The following is a 15,516-nucleotide window of genomic DNA, read 5'->3' on the forward strand; positions in this document are numbered from 1 at the left end:
GATGGCACTGGGGCCAGTAATTTACCAGTATCTAGGTGGATGAAGGTGATCATCTGAGTCCTGATTTCTTTCAGGATTTAGCATGTCATAGGGCTGAAAACTTAGATGATCCTGAAAGGTGGTAGACAAGGGCAAGAAATGCCCTCTTGTTTGCATGACTTTCCAAAGGTGATTCCTGATCATGTGCCCTTTGCCTTGAGGACAGTTCAAAATTGCTGCTCTCAGGCTCTGAGGACCAACTGCTGCTTGTACAAGGACACAAATAACATGGTACCTCATTGTGATGTCTGAACCTTCCCTGGACCAATAGAGCACTTTAGGAGCTAAAGATAAAACCTTGGACAGGAGCTGCTCACTCTTCTCTGTCCAAACAGTGGTTGTTCTTTATCTCCATGGATATGCTTTCATTTTGGGACAGAAGCCCAAGGCCCAGTCCAACAGTCACATGTCCTGGGCTGCCCAGCACTGCTGCAAGTCTGGTAAGAGCAGAGGGTGCATCTCAGGGATCTGGGGTTGTGTAAGCCAACTCTTTGCCTGATAGCATGTGTCCCTTTGGGGTGTTTCAGAGCTGACACCTTCGTTATGTGAGTTTTCAGTCTTATATTAGCCTGCCATTAAGAGGGAGGATCTGTTGTAAAGGCAGCATGAAATGAGATGGGAGAAGGCTCCTGGCCTACTGCTCCCTGTGGATGAGCAGGTGCCCTGGCTAGCACTGTAGCTTGAGATAAAGCACAACCAGAAAAGGAGGGGGTGAAAGGTGGGGGCGTTCTTGCAACAAAGAAGGAAAAATAGAGCTTGTTCTCGTATCTCTGTCCACTGATTGCTCCTAGGCACAGATAGGGAAGGTGGTTGTGTCCCCACTAGCTGCTGCTGTGGGCCTTGGCTCTCTCCCTTTTGGCTCAGTTCTTTGATATTGCTGGCTTCCTGGCTGTGGGCAGAAAGTGACTCTCATGGTAGCCTGGGGGTGGATCAAGAGTGGGAGAGAGGAGGAGTCACTGATCGATGGTAATAAATAAAAGGTCCCTCTTCTTCAGTCCAGGGTCCAAGACGCCAGGAGAGCTGCCCCCTGAGACAAGAGCTGCAGACTGGCAGGGAAGTGACAGCTTAGTGAGTATGCAGGGACTGCCTTGCTTTTCCTGGACAGCTGCTTATTATTATTATTGCCTTGCTGGTGCTTTGACCGCTGTAAAATGTTAGGAGTGTTTGCTACAGCATGTATAGTGTTGTGATTTTCCAGTCCAGCAGCAGACACATCAGGGCTGCTTTTCTGATCCCTCCTTTATTTGTGAGTCTACAGAAATTTCCCTGGCATGTGCAGATTTTTCTTAGCTCCTGTCTATTTTTAACCAGTGGATTCTGCAAGAAAGCAGAGTGATTGGGCTCACTGTGCTGCATGGTATGTTACCCCCAGGGCAGCCCACTCTTTGTTGAGTAGGGGAGATGTGTGCTGGGAAAGTATGGAGTGCAAGGGGAGTAGAAAGGAGCACTTTTGGAGAGCAAGCATTCCCTGAAGGAGATTTGTTGGTATAGGGCTGTGTAGCTGGTGTGTTCATTCATCCCTTGAAAAATGTATTGCCTCTGTGGTGAAAAATGAAACATTTGGGTTAAAGTGGTGTTTGTGGCTGTTCTCCTGTGGTTGATGGCAGGGTATGCTCCAGGCATTCTAGGATTAGAGTCCTCTGAAATAGGAGCAGAGTCTTCTAGGGAGCACTCTGCCCTGAGTGAAGACAAATCAAGAGGGTTTGGCTCAAAAGCATGTTGCAGTTTCCCACTGGGCAGCCTTACTATCATTCCAAAGTGCACCCAGTCCCTTCCTCTCTGGGCTCCACTGCTTTCCCGCTGGAGTCTGTCCTCCAGCCTCTCCCTCATGCTTTCCCTTCTTAGCAGCTACTGTACAAGACATTTGGGAAACCTATAAAATCCACATTCAACAATAAGTCCAAAACTTATAAGTTCTAAGAAATTAAAAGGATCTCGGAGCAGAGAATTTCCTTTAAAGAGACTGGAGTGACAGGGCACAGACGGCAGCAGTGAAGTCTCAGTTCACCTTTGACCTTGTGTCTAGAGTAAACTAACTTACGGCTTTTCCCCAAATTTTCCTCCTGATTTCAGGCTAAGCACTGAACAGGTAAGAAGGAGATGTGTATGGGGGGGGTGGGGGGGGTGTGAGGGTTGCTTGATAGTACAGGACGAGCTGTTCTCCATGTGGGATGGGATAATGGGGATGAGGAGCAATTCTTTCTCTTTGGTCTGAAGTTGAAGTCCCTGGTCCGTTTTTCTTCCTGAGGCAGGAAGGCCTCAGGAAAGGGTTGTGAGTTTGGCATTGAAAGGATAAATTGCAAATCCCAGAGTAATCATTTTCCAATGAATTTCACTCCTCACTGATGAAGTGTTAGGCTCTGCCTATATGTCCCTGTAGTTCTTGGCTCTGTTACCTTCAGTGCAGCTTCACGGTTTGGCCTCTGAAGGTGATAGCAGTGACAACAGCAAAGTGGTTTGGGGATAATGATCTGCACCCAGAGTGCATTCACTTTGCATCGTGTCAGTGAGAAATCCTGATACCTGCATATACACTTAGGCAAAACAGGCAGTCCAAGTCACAGCTTGGATAAGACATAAGAATGGTTCCTGTGCCCTAGATTCATCCCCAGGGAGTGTATGGGGTCCCAGCCCCATCACTGCCACTAGGGAAGGGCTGGCAGGCAGTGGGTACCCACCCTCCCTCCCTACCTTGCCTCTAGCAAACTGTTTCCTCTTCACCCACCAGGGATTGCCATCTCTGTAAATACTTTTCTCTTTCACTGCTTTCTACTGATCCAAGAGTTGCAGAGTGGAACACTCAATGTTTTGTCCGTCTCTGCTGCCCATGATATTGGATCCAGTCAAACTCTTTCAGGTGTTAAAAGGCAAGGTAATTCTCCCTGAGAGTGCTGCCCTTGAAGATTCATCCCAGATGAAAAGCCTTACATTGAAATGTGACTTTGGTGCCTAGTGAGCCAAGGACTAGACCAGTGACAAGGACTAGACTAGTGCTAGACCAGAGAGGGAAATGTTTTCCTCTAACTCCACCACGATGTTTTCCTTTGGCCTGCAAAAGGAGTGTAGGGTCAGCACCATAGTGAGAGCCTTCTAAGAGTTCTGGATGTTATTTCAATGTAAAAATCATGATCCTGGCAGCAGAGGGATTCTTTCAGGTTGCTGCTTGTCACTCCTGAAGCAATGAATTAGGAGATGAAATGGACAGCAGGGTTGTATTCCTCTTCTGATAGCTGCCAGGCTGGCATTGCAGCAGAAGCAAGATGAAGAGAGGGGGACTGAGTGGGACAGGGATTTTTGAAGCCTCATGCTCCGTATCTCTATCAGCAAAGCTGACAGTAGAGTTTTGGCTGGCTGTATCCAGGCAGGGTATGATGAGAGCAAATGAAGCAGATCAGAGGAAAAGTCAGAAAAACAAACATTTATATTTGGGATCAACACACACCTCTGCCTTTGGGCCCCTGGCAGCCCATGAAATTCCTTCCACTTACCCAGGCCAGCTTTTCTGAGTGTGGAGTGCTAGTGACATGTTTGCCTCTCGATTATGTCCCCCAGCCCTGAACTATGACAGGAAGGGGGCATGCCCCTTCCTTCCCAAAACCTAACCCAGTCTGCTAGTAGAGGATGTTTTGTAATAGCTCTAAGAAGAGTGTGTACCAGCTAGCTGTCACCTTGCCCAGGCTCTTTCATGGGCTCCCTCCTAGCTCTGTTTTCATAATAAACATTCCACTGCTAATTTTACAGTCAGCCCAGGATCTCCAGCTACCCTCAGCGAGAAGAGAGCAAAACACAGTAAGAAAGACAGAGTGAGAGATTCCTCCCTGCACTGGCACAATGCGTACTCTCGTCATCCTTACACTCCTGGCTGCCTTGGTGATTGCTGCCACTTGCTATGGTAGGTGACCTTTATTACTGGGTAGAATGAAAACTCCAAACCTGCAGACATTTATGGGTCTGTTCAGATGTTTGTTACTTAACTTTGTGTCTTCTTTGCCCTTAACTTGATCTCTTGCTTGCTTTCCTTCCTTTGTGCCAGATCCTCCTAGCCCTGATCCAGAGCTGTTACCTCCAGTCATCGGAATTCACAGTCCAGGATGCTTCAACCCCTTCCTCCCTGTTCCAGCTCACCTCACAAGACTGCTCCTCTTTTTGCACCTTTGTTGTCTGGACTATGATAAGAGTGCTAATTCTTAATTATTCCTTGCTAATTGGAAGATCTCCCTTTTTGTTTCTGTAATATCATCCCCTTTTTCCTGTGAGGCACACAGTTCCATATTGGTGGAATTAAGATGCTGCTTCACGCAAGGGTCAAGTGCATTTCTCTTCCTTTTTTAACATGTGCCTTAAAACCTGGCTTCTCTGATTTCTATGTGTGCTCTGTTGATCTGTGGTATATGAAATACTGAGTCCCATCTATAGAGTGTCATAATACATGTTTCATTCTTTCTTTCCACAGAATCCCATGAGAGCATGGAGTCCCATGAGTACCTCAGTAAGACACTGCTTTACTATGCTATTGAATTTGAAAAGTGCTACAGACATGTCCAAGATCATTTACTTGTGCTCCTACTAGGGATAAAATATATAGAATCACTGAGCCCAGGGAAATTGAATTTACTGAGTAATGGAGTTTCAGACTGAAAAGAGAGAGAGTTAAAAGAAGACTTCACGTGTTTTGGCACAAGCTCATTCCACTATTTTGCACAGAATATTTGAAAAAAAATTGAGAACATAGCTCAGGTCTCTGTTATATGTACCAAAATCAGGTTAACTGACACTAGAAAAGAACATTGCTCAAAAAACTCTGGGATGAGCATGGAAAGAGGTACTGTAGAAGCCACGTACAAGATTCATTCTCCCCAAGAACAAGGAGAGCCTTACTCCAAGCACCTTGGAAACAGGCAGGGTGTGTGAATAGGAGGGATCCTTTGGCTGGAAGAGGAAGAGAGAGTGTCACAGGAAAAGCATGAAAAGGGTGGAGAGTCTCAATTTGGAACAAGCAGTATCCTGGAGAGGTTAGAGAACAGGTGAATCAAAACTAAAAACAAATTAGGAGATCTGGAAGAAGAACAAAGCAGATAGTCAGCAACACAAAGGCACATGTGGAAGTCAGTATCAATGACATCCACAGACTGCTGAACTCTGCAACAGGACTGTGATGTTTCTCAAAAAAGTCAGAAGGGACTTTCAGGCCCCTCAGTCCAAAACTGCCACACAGACTTCTCAATGACCGTTTAACCTTTGAGGCAGAGAGATTTACTCAGGCTCTTCCTGTGCACAATTTCACAATTCTTGTAGCTCTTCTGAGAGTGCTCAAATGTCCCATGGTCTCTGTAGCTTGGTGCCTGCCCCTTCTCAGCTGAGCTCCACTCACTCAGAGGGTCTGTAGCAGCAGAATCACAGTAACATCCCCCTGGGTGATTTGAATAAGAGCAGAACAAGAGCAGCATGGGCATTCTGTATGCCTGCACCAGCCACTGAGAGTGCCTGTACATGAACCAGCCAGGGGACAGGAGGGAATATTAAAAGATCCTGGATATCACTGTACATGGGAGGGCAGACAAGGAGGCTGTTATAAAGGACGAAGCTGGCTTTTGTTGAAATCTGGCATTGGAAAAGTACCATTCTGAATAACCCCTTGCCTTCTCAGATCCCTTCCTCAACAGGCGAAGGGCCAATGACTTCATACAGGCTGACACGAGACTAAGAGCCATCACTCAGGAGAGGTATGTCATGGCCTCAGGACACTGAGGTTGAGAGTGGGAACAGATTCCTCCTTGACAAGCACAGGCTGGTAGCAGGGGTGGCAGCCATGGTGACTTTTGAGAAGCCTCAGTCCCTCTTCTAATGTGAGGTACAATTTAAGTCCCCAGTCCCAGGAAAAGCAAGAATGCAGATAAACAGAGAGCGGGTCCTTTGATTTGGAGACATGTCACATGCTGAGAAGACTGATTAATTTCTTCTGAAGGAAGCACCAACAGAAGGAGAGAGAACGAGTGTGGGATGGTCCAAAAGACAGATCAGTTTGAAATCTTATTCTTGTCCTCAGATCTCATGCAGGACTTGAATGATCTTTTCTAAATCAAAGGGCCATCTGAGGGCCTCCTTGTCTCATTTGTAAAATATGGATATAACCAATTTTGTGCCTTATTCAAAGCTTGTGAAAATTAAGACTGAAGCACAGAAATAATTTTTTAGCAAGGCATAAGGGAAACCTTCTCCTCACTACCAGGTGACCCCTTTGCAGAATATTTCAGGTCTTTTTTCTATGTACATGTTTCAGAAACAGCAGAAGAGCTGAAGAGAGCAGGCCAGGGAAGGCTGCAAAGGGAGGACCCTTCCTCAAATTGAGACAGGAGCCATTCCCCTCTCCCTACCACCTTACTTAGGCCCTAAATAAAAAGTTGCTTGAGGAGGCAAAACATTCTTGCTGTAGTCATATCACTCCCCGGGTGCAGGAAATACAGAAGCTGGCATGGTAAGAACTCTGTAGCTGGAAGATGGACTCTGATGGTGGATCCTTAATCTCAGTGGGCAGTTTCGTGACAGGAAAGGGCTGTAGACAGATATCTAAGATGACAGCACTTACTCCTCTTTTCTCCTACCATTACAGGATCAGGGAGCGAAGTAAGGCACCCCAGGAGCATCAGAGGGAGCTCTGCGAGGACTACTACCCTTGTGAAATGTATGCTTTTCGCCATGGCTACGCTGCTGCTTACAAGCACTATTTTGGGAGGAGGAGGACTAAGTAAAGGATGATTGGTTCCCACCCTGGGGCCTGGAGCCCAGGGTATCCTCCCCAAAATCGCAATGGCTCTGGAAACATATTCAGTTGCTTGTATCCCTGTATGTTATCCTGCCTGCTGCTTCTCTCCCATGTAGCCATGTATTCCTACACTGTGTTAATTAGCACTGAGCTGATGTAGCAGAGATCACAGAGAGTTCAGGATATGGGTGTTTACTACAAATAAATTACTGGTTTGATACTGTTGTCTCACGACTCACGGTATTTTGGAAGGGGGGTATGCAATTTTCCATGAAGGAACTGGATTTGTTCTGTTGCAGATTAGGGGGAAAACATCATTACCTTGCAAGCATATGGCTTTGGAAGAATCTATAATGTTCTTGTTCCAGGTTCTACAAGTGGCTTCTTTCAGAGGTCACCAGACAGTTTCAGCTCCCAGTCTTAAGACATCTAAAACAGTGGGCTATTCAGAATGCAGATGCACTTTTTGAAAATCAAATCTTTCTTCATTTGGGGAGACAAAATCCAGAAGGCACTTATTTAACCTTAAAACAAAGTTAGAGTGAGACTTGGTGACAGAAAAAGCCTGTAAATTGCCTCATCTTTATCCAGCTACCATCAGGTCCTGATGTTAGGTGCTCCTTTAGAAAGGAGTGTGTCATCCAGACTTAACTTGTGTTGCCTTTTGCTATCCCTTTTCAAAACCCTTCCACTTGAAACTACTCTGGTAGCACTTGAAAGCTGCAGAAATCAAAGCTGGAGCGGGGCTCCTGGTGGTAAATAAACAGAAAAAAAAATCGTATGTTTGGGGTCAGGCTCAACTTTGTTTGCACAGAACAATTACATTTTACTCTTCACAAACCGTTTGAAATTAAGATGTGACTTTGTGCAAAAGTTACTGAGCACCTCCTGGACCTCTGAAGAGTGAGCATGGCTGCATTCTGCTCATCATCACCAGGGCCTGTCCCCAGCCAAAAGGCACCAGTGCTGACATGTCCAGGAATTCAGTGCTGCTCTGGGCCTGACAGCAGCCATAGCAGCTGGGACACCTCTTGGTGTGATTTGTGTAGGAGACATAACATCTATCTCAGCTCAACACAGATGGTTTCAACATTCACATCTCCAGGCTTACACAGGCACAGGCGCTTACAGAAGGTGGAAAGATTCATGGCATGCAATCAAAGTCTATGATGTATGTAGTACCAAATTGTTGACTAATCTGTGAAATTAAGTCTGGAGCCAAATCTACCTGGCCCATTAGAAACATCCATCTCCTTCCAAAAAATGCTTCAAGGTTTTGCCAGCTTTGAAACTGAATTTTGGAAAGAAATGTGATTTATTTATTGAAAACCCTTCTGACAGGAAACTCCACCCTGACAGTTGCTAAAGTTTTCTCCAGAGGAAAAAGCAAGAGAGAAATAATTTTAAGGAAAAAACAGATATAGGTATATTCACACACACTTGTTCTCTATGTTCTCAGGTAGGTGAATCTTGTAATCACCAACCAGAGCAAACTCACATATGCTAAAAACAACAAGTCTGCAGTGTCTAGATTTGACTTGGCACTGTCCACTACCACAACAGAAGGCACAAAGTCTAGTGCTGTTGGGGTCTGTGTCCAGAAATATCCAGTGATTCCAATCCCCAGTTAACCAGTATAAATAATGAATAATACCAGAGATTTCTGTGGGATTTCATCAGTGTAAGCACAACCAAACAAATTTAAGAGACTACATGTTGGTTAGAAAGCTTGGGAAAAGGTGGCAGGATAAATAAAACTGGATTACTAGAACTGAACATTTATATATTTATATTACTTAAAGCACTCATCTGGAAGTATAACCTTCCTAGAACACCTATTATTTTTAGATATTTATCTATTTTTAACTGCTGCTCTTTTGCTGTAATAATATGTATATACAAGACCTTTTGCTGGACATCATTAGTATATATGTTCAGCTTTCCTGGACTGTAGAAAAGTTAACAGGGACAAAGTTGGGGTTTATTTTAATCCTGAAAATTCTGTAAGCTGAAAGACAGTGTTTCTAAGAATTGGGAAAATCCCTAATGGCTCTGATTTTCCTTGGAAGCCTCCTAAACTTTACTTTTGTAAGCCCGTGCATGGGGCTGAGGAGGACTGGATATGAGGTGGAGGAAGATTATGTCTCTGCTACCAGAAAGAATAAGCACACTTGATTAAAAAAAAAAAAAAAAAAAAAAGGCAACAACTACACAAACTTAGTCGCTTGGTCTATTCAGCCAGGAGGAAACCTCATTGCAGCATACAACATCCTCCTAACTGGTGATCAGTGATAGTACTCAAGGGTGATAGTACTCAAGGGAACAGCTAGAACCGTGTCAGGGAAGGTATAAGTTTGACATCAGGAAAAGATTCTTCACCCAGAGGGTGATGGGGCACTGGAACAGGTTCTGCGGCAGCCTAAGTGGTCTCAGCACCAGTCTAACAGAGCTCAAGAAGCATTCAGACAATGCACTCAGGCACAGGATAAGACTCTTGAGGTGTCCAGTGCAGGGTCAGGAGCTGGACTTGATGGGTCCCTTCCAGCTCAGCTTATTCTGTGATTCTGTGGTTCCTTACACTGTTTGTGGGACATGCCTTTGGTAACTTGGATAGTGGGTTTGGGAAGCATGGGTTTATTGACACATAGCCCATGCAAGGCTCTTGTAACCAAGTAACTTTAGCCACTCGGATCCTGAAGGATAATACTTTTGGAGTCTATATGTTTATTTGACTTTTGAACAAGAGAAGCCAAAATAAAGCTTCTAAATTATGAAGATTTCCACGAGGAAAATATAAAAATCTTCCCTCAAACTAACTTCCAAATTTCCTAAAAGTATAAAAAATCTCATCTCTCCCAAGTGATTTGGTGAAATTGTCTGAAAAACTGTGTTTGCCCCATGCAAACTGATTTATAGGTTTCTTTACTCTCAGGGTAATGAGTCAAGGTTGGGTGGAGGAAAAGGTCACCATCATGTTCAGTCTCATTTGAGAAACTCAGCATGAGAGAGCCCCATCACGTGAAAAGAACTGCTCTACTTTAGTGTGTGCTAGTCTCTCCCCTGGCTTTCCAGCATGACTGAATGACTTTCAAATTTGTAAGAAAAATGATTTTTTAAATCCAGATGTTTTTCTTCAACAGCCCCATTCAAAACCTCAGATAAAATCTTCTGGAAATGCCCCGAGTCATGAGATGAATGCCAAAATGACTGCCAGGACCCAGTACCTCCTGGCCCTAAGGACGGAGCACAGACACAGGAACACAAGCCAGATCCCTGGTCTCTCCAAGAAATCACAGGATATAAACTGCTGCCCAAAAACAAGCCCCGGAGAACTTCAATAACCTCCAGGAAAGCTCTGAGGTTAGGGAGACTAGTGCGGCCAAAGAAGACATGAGGAGTGTGCTGGCACTGCTGATTGTGACTCTGGCCCTGGCAGCAATCTGCTGTTGTGAGAAAGGTAAGGGGACATCTTTCCAGGAAGGCTCTCAGAGCACTGCTGAGCCCTGCAGCTTGCTGTCAGCCTCCCTTCAGTCTGGGAGAGATACAGAGATTTGGGGGGGAAGAGATGCACCACCACCAGTCATTGCATGACTTCAGATCTCTGTTGGAGAGAGAGTCATGGGTGAGAGAGGGCTTGGGAACAGAGATTCCCATCTTTTGTTGGGCGTTTTCTTCCACTGGTCAACACCCACTCACCCCCACCTCAGTTGCATATTGAATTGCAGAAGGAATTTGAACATTTTAATATGTTCAAGATTGCAACTGGTTTGTCATTTTGTCTCTCTCTAAATGGTGGGTGTTAATAAAACCATTTTTGTGAGAAACAGACTGTCTATGTAAGTGGGGGGAGCTGGATCTGGCCAGTCAGTGGTGGGATTCAGTTACAGAGGAGGATGACTCACAAGCATAGAAGGACTCACAAGCAGACTGTCTGTCTGTCTGTCTTCCAGACCCCAAAGAACCCTCTGGATCTCTCAGTGCTGACAGTGAGTATATAATTCTGTTGATATCAGCTGATGCTCAGCTCCATTCTCCTGCATCTGGCTTCTTTCCTCCCTTTGATAGGTTCAAGGGCTGAACAAGAACCATGCTGAGTCCCTCTCTAATTCTTCCTTTTTCACTCTCTAAGTCTGCAGTTGCTGAGGTGCAAGAGCAATCAGAGCCTTTCATGGGTGAGCAGGTGACATGAGGGCAGCCAGTGTCCCTGCACTAGCACGGCTAGCATTGCTTGGGGTGTGCTGCTGCCAGAGGTTGAGAAGTGCCCTGGCAAGGCATAAGTGGTACAGGGTGTTTAGCAGCTGGATGCATCTGCCTTCAGTGAAACAGGGTTGTGTTGGTGTAATCTCCCTGCTCTGACCTGGCTTCTGACCTGGCTTCTGACCAGAGACCTGCCCAGAGTGATTGCTGTATCCCCAGACTGTTCTGAGAGCAGAAGCTGCCGACATCAATGGGTTGTGACATCCCTGCCAAATCCTGCCACAAGGAAACTCTGAAAGAGAGGAGCTTCCTTGGCTGCTTCTGAGGGCTGCAGTCCCTCCCGTCAGGTCACCTGGGATGCTGGGATTTGCACACCTTGGGTTGTTCACAGCTTTTACAGCAAGCTGATCCTGGCAGAAATCTGTATCGAAAATCCTTTTTGTTCTTGCATGTCTTTCCTTCCTCACACTTTAAAGGATAACATTGCTGCTGAGAAGCATGCAAGCTGGTATTTTGCCAGCGAGCCAATACAAACACAGATTGGGAAACAGAAAAAAGATGTGAAGACTGTTCAGGGAAAGGTGGTAGTTTCTGACAACTCATTAACTGGCACTTTCTGTGTAGTCATTATTTTGACCCAGATTAACCTCAGTTTGCTAGAAATGGGATACCTCTCATCTCCAAAGACAAACACAGCCAAACACTCCATGATGATGAGGGAAGGGACAAACCCCACCATCTTCCCACAGGCAGAGGTCTTAGAATCTTTTTCCCCCAGAGACAGCAACAGCAACAATTTGCCAGTTTCCACACCTGTGTTGCTGCTGTGCTGGCGTCTGTGCACACCTCTGTTGTTGTGGGACCATACCATGGAACGAGGTTGTGCTGTGCTGAGTCCTAGCTCAGGCTGGGAAGTGGCTGTACCTGCTGTTTGTGGGGTCGCTCACAGCACCATGGTGTTTGCACAATGACAAATCAAGGGAGCAAAGAAGCAACTGTGCAGACATGACTTGTTAGCGGATAGTAGGGGCAAATGCTCTCATGGCTGAAACACCTCTTATGTTCTCCAGGTCCTGAATGCTGGGATCTTTGCTGCACATCTTGGGTGTATTTCTCACTGGGTGATGTTTGCTGTCACTATTTTATACTCTTCACTTTCACAAAACTCTGTACATGTGAGGATTGGTATTTCTATGTGCTGGCCTGTTGCTCATGGTTCATTGGAGGTGCTTTAAAGTCTTCTGGTTGATATCCCACATCATTCTCAATCCGAGTCAAGACAGAAAAGAAGCCAACACTATAAAATTAAGTAGGCAAGGGAAAGGGGATGCCATTCTTCTAATATTCTTCTTATTAATCTTTTATCCCTTCTTCACATTTGCTGCAGACTCAGATTATGCTGTGTGATAAGGAAATGGAGTTTATGACAGAAAAAGCCCTTGCTTCATGGAGATATGAAGGCTGCAGTGAGAAGGGAGTTTTCAGTGGACAATGGAATGGGGACAGATGAATGGACCATTAGGATCACTTGTGGCAATCATTTGTGAAGAAAGTAGATTCTGATTTTCAGAGGTTAGACTGGTCTGTGTGTTTCAGTGCTGCATCTCTAACCTGCTGTATTCTCTCTTGGCAGGCATAAAGATTAGAAAGGAAGTTGCCAATGCCTTTGTGAAGAGGAAGAAGAGATCCAGCCCTTATGAATGGTAACAACTCAGGAGCTGGGCTGAGAGCTGGAATCTGGACCTGTTCTAAAGAGGGGGTGGGAAGGCCATAGGGCACAACAAGGCATTATTTTGTTGTTCAGCTATATTAATACCTTCATGTATTGAAGGAAAAAGGCTGTAGGAGACATTCAGTGATGGAAAAATGGTTCTTTATTCATTAAAACCCATTTAAAGGCTCATAGCTGGATTCTAGTATTCCTGCCAGGGGGAAAGACAGCACTAACTGTGCTAGCCATGGAGACAGCGAGATACATGTTAGAAGTTGCTCCAACCTACTGGATCATCAGAATTAATTTTTAGGATAATAAGAATGATGGAGCCTTGGTCATTGTCTCTGGTTTCCCACAAAGGAAGCACAGCTTTGTTGCAGGAATAAAGCTAGGTCAGATTGGCTGTTCTTTCTGAAACTGTAGAACATACACTCACTTGTGCAGAAAGTAGACACAAAGATTTGGAGAAATCCTAGCTATTTGAGAAATTTCAGGTAATGTGAGGATGTTCTTCATCTGTTTCTGGAAGAGGTTGTTAAGCTACTCTTTCCAATACAGAAATAAAGTAAAAATTCATGAGATACTGGTGGGATTTCTGTGATAATGTGTACAGTATCCAGGAACAATTAACCAAAGCTAGAAGAGGAACTGAGAATGACATTGAAAGTGTACAGCTGAGACTAAAAATCTGGGCATTCTTAGCCTGGCAAAAAAGAGAAGAAAAAATGTTACAGGGGGATAGTGCTCCTGTCTACAACAGAAGTGAGGATTATTAGAGAAAAATGCTTAAGCTGAAGGAAAATAATGGCTAGTGGGCAAAAATAAAGGTAAGCAGGAAATAATAAATATATATATATATATAATTAAATAAATAACAACAACAAAATTCCTGGGTAATTGGAGAATGAGACTGAAGACAAAAAACCAAACACAAATCCTTACAGCTTCTGTAGTATGCTTTTCTGATAAAAACTCAAGAGCAATTAATTTAAGATGGGTGCAATCCCTTATTTCCCAGCATTGATCAAGTAGCCTATCCCTGTGTAAATAGATGTTTAACTAAGCACAACCAGTCCTCTGTTGGGTCACCCTGGAGAATCACTTTTTTCATGTCAGTGTCAGGTGTGTGAACTGTCTCCAACTGCATTGGCTGAAACTGGAGAATGGCATCTCTGTCTTTGTCTACTCCAGGTACTTCGAGTATTATAAAAGCCCAATGGAGCAGATGCATGAGCGCTGTGAAAACTACCCCCCCTGCGACTATCTTTCTGACCAAGTAGGATTTGCCTTGGCCTACAATCGCTTCTTTGGGAGATACTGAGGATGGGAAGGTCTCCCCACTCATTTGGCTTGGAACATTCCAAATCCCACAGGAGAAAGAAGGTTGTGGTTGGGAAGGAAGGAAAGCACCTGGACTGGCATCTTCTTCCATTGTCTCCCTAACCAGCTGGAACACCAAGGCAGGGATTATGCCACTTGTTCAACTTCCATTAACTTTCTTCCTTTCATTCAATAAAGTCTCTCTTCAGACATCTTTTGTGGTATTTTGAGCTTCATCAGAAGGCTCTGTCTTACTTCCTTCTACCTGAATCACCAGCACACAATAGGTGAAAAATGGTGATTAGTTTCTAGAAAATCACTGCATGCTTCAGAAACATCACTAGATCTCTTACCCTCTTCTGTCAAGTACAGGAGAATTATGGAATAAGAATGTCACAATGTGTGTAAAAGTGATGGGTCTGATCCTGGGATGCTCACTGTGAAGAAGGAAGAACACCTGTTCCAGTTAGTGGGAAAGTTCAGTATTTTCATGTAGCATAATCACATTAAATATGCATCATAGTAGGATCATTTTGTAAACATAGACGTGTGCAAATAGTCTTGCGTAGAGAGCAATCAGCTTCTGGTACACTCTTCTGATTACTCTGTCATAAAATTTGCCTGTATAGCAACAATAAATAAATAAATCCCAAATGGTGTGTATAAGGAGTCCTTTCAGATGAGTCCTTGCATTTGTGTGCTGTTTTTTGTGACTGTATAAAAAGTCCTCAAATTCTCTTGGTTTTTCTGGGGTTTTTTTGTTTTGATTTTTTTCCCAACCAGCTTCTAGCGAAACTAAAAATATCCAGCAGAACAACAACAACAACAACAAAACCCTCTTCTTCTCTGCTCCTTTTGCATTTATGCTTGAAACTAAAAGTATCTAAACAGCTAAAAAGAATAAAAAAATAGAAGAAAAAAAGAATGCTAAAAAACCATTATGAAATTAAAAAAAAAAGAAAATTGGTTCAAGGATAGATTGAAATTGGGGCAGTGTTTTGTTTATTCAAGACAATTGGTAGCTAAAATATATATATATTAAAAATGTGTGTGTATTTTTATATATATTGTCTTCCCTCTGCACTACTTCATTCTGTCTTCTGGTATAAATATTATAACTCAGCAACTTTCTGCATAACCTTTCTAAGGTCAGCTTTCCTTCCCTGAGAGGTGGATGGCAGATCACATATCCAGGATCTGCTGATGCTCAGGAAACTGGCAGGGACCAAATCTGGTTGCAGGTAAGCTGGTGCAACCACCCTCAGCTGCTAAATGTAATAAATACTGCTTGTGTAAAGCAGGTTGGTGTGCTGCTTCTTTCTGTTCCTCTGTACAACTTTTACCTGTGGTAAAAGTGCCTGGAAGACACAGCCTGTCACACAACCCTGAGGAGCAAGAACCCAGCGCATGAGGCTTCCTTCTCCCCTTCCATGCCCCAGTGTGATTCAGAAATTATGACACTGAAATTTAGGTCACAGGTTCA

The 15,516-nt window shown here is 44.2% G+C and overlaps 2 protein-coding genes across 3 annotated transcripts; both read left to right on the top strand.

The window, feature by feature from the left end:
• The first annotated feature begins 1,039 nt into the window (after positions 1 to 1,039).
• Positions 1,040 to 7,022, top strand: MGP (matrix Gla protein). 2 transcript variants are annotated; one of them, XM_066319406.1, is made up of 5 exons: positions 1,040 to 1,107; positions 3,781 to 3,931; positions 4,493 to 4,528; positions 5,687 to 5,762; positions 6,650 to 7,022. In XM_066319406.1, the coding sequence occupies exons 2-5, from the start codon at positions 3,871 to 3,873 to the stop codon at positions 6,786 to 6,788; spliced, it is 312 nt and encodes a 103-aa protein (XP_066175503.1). In that variant the 5' UTR covers positions 1,040 to 1,107; positions 3,781 to 3,870; the 3' UTR covers positions 6,789 to 7,022. The 2 variants fall into 2 exon arrangements, with proteins under 2 accessions (XP_066175503.1, XP_066175504.1); XM_066319407.1 differs by having other exon boundaries at positions 3,781 to 3,930; positions 4,510 to 4,528.
• Positions 7,023 to 10,093: 3,071 nt separating this feature from the next.
• LOC136361450 (osteocalcin-like) lies at positions 10,094 to 14,699 on the top strand. The gene is made up of 4 exons (XM_066319381.1): positions 10,094 to 10,259; positions 10,753 to 10,788; positions 12,633 to 12,702; positions 13,905 to 14,699. The coding sequence occupies exons 1-4, from the start codon at positions 10,193 to 10,195 to the stop codon at positions 14,032 to 14,034; spliced, it is 303 nt and encodes a 100-aa protein (XP_066175478.1). The 5' UTR covers positions 10,094 to 10,192; the 3' UTR covers positions 14,035 to 14,699.
• Positions 14,700 to 15,516: the final 817 nt, after the last annotated feature.

Source organism: Sylvia atricapilla, chromosome 5, assembly GCF_009819655.1.
Source record: "Sylvia atricapilla isolate bSylAtr1 chromosome 5, bSylAtr1.pri, whole genome shotgun sequence".
NCBI lineage: Eukaryota > Metazoa > Chordata > Aves > Passeriformes > Sylviidae > Sylvia > Sylvia atricapilla.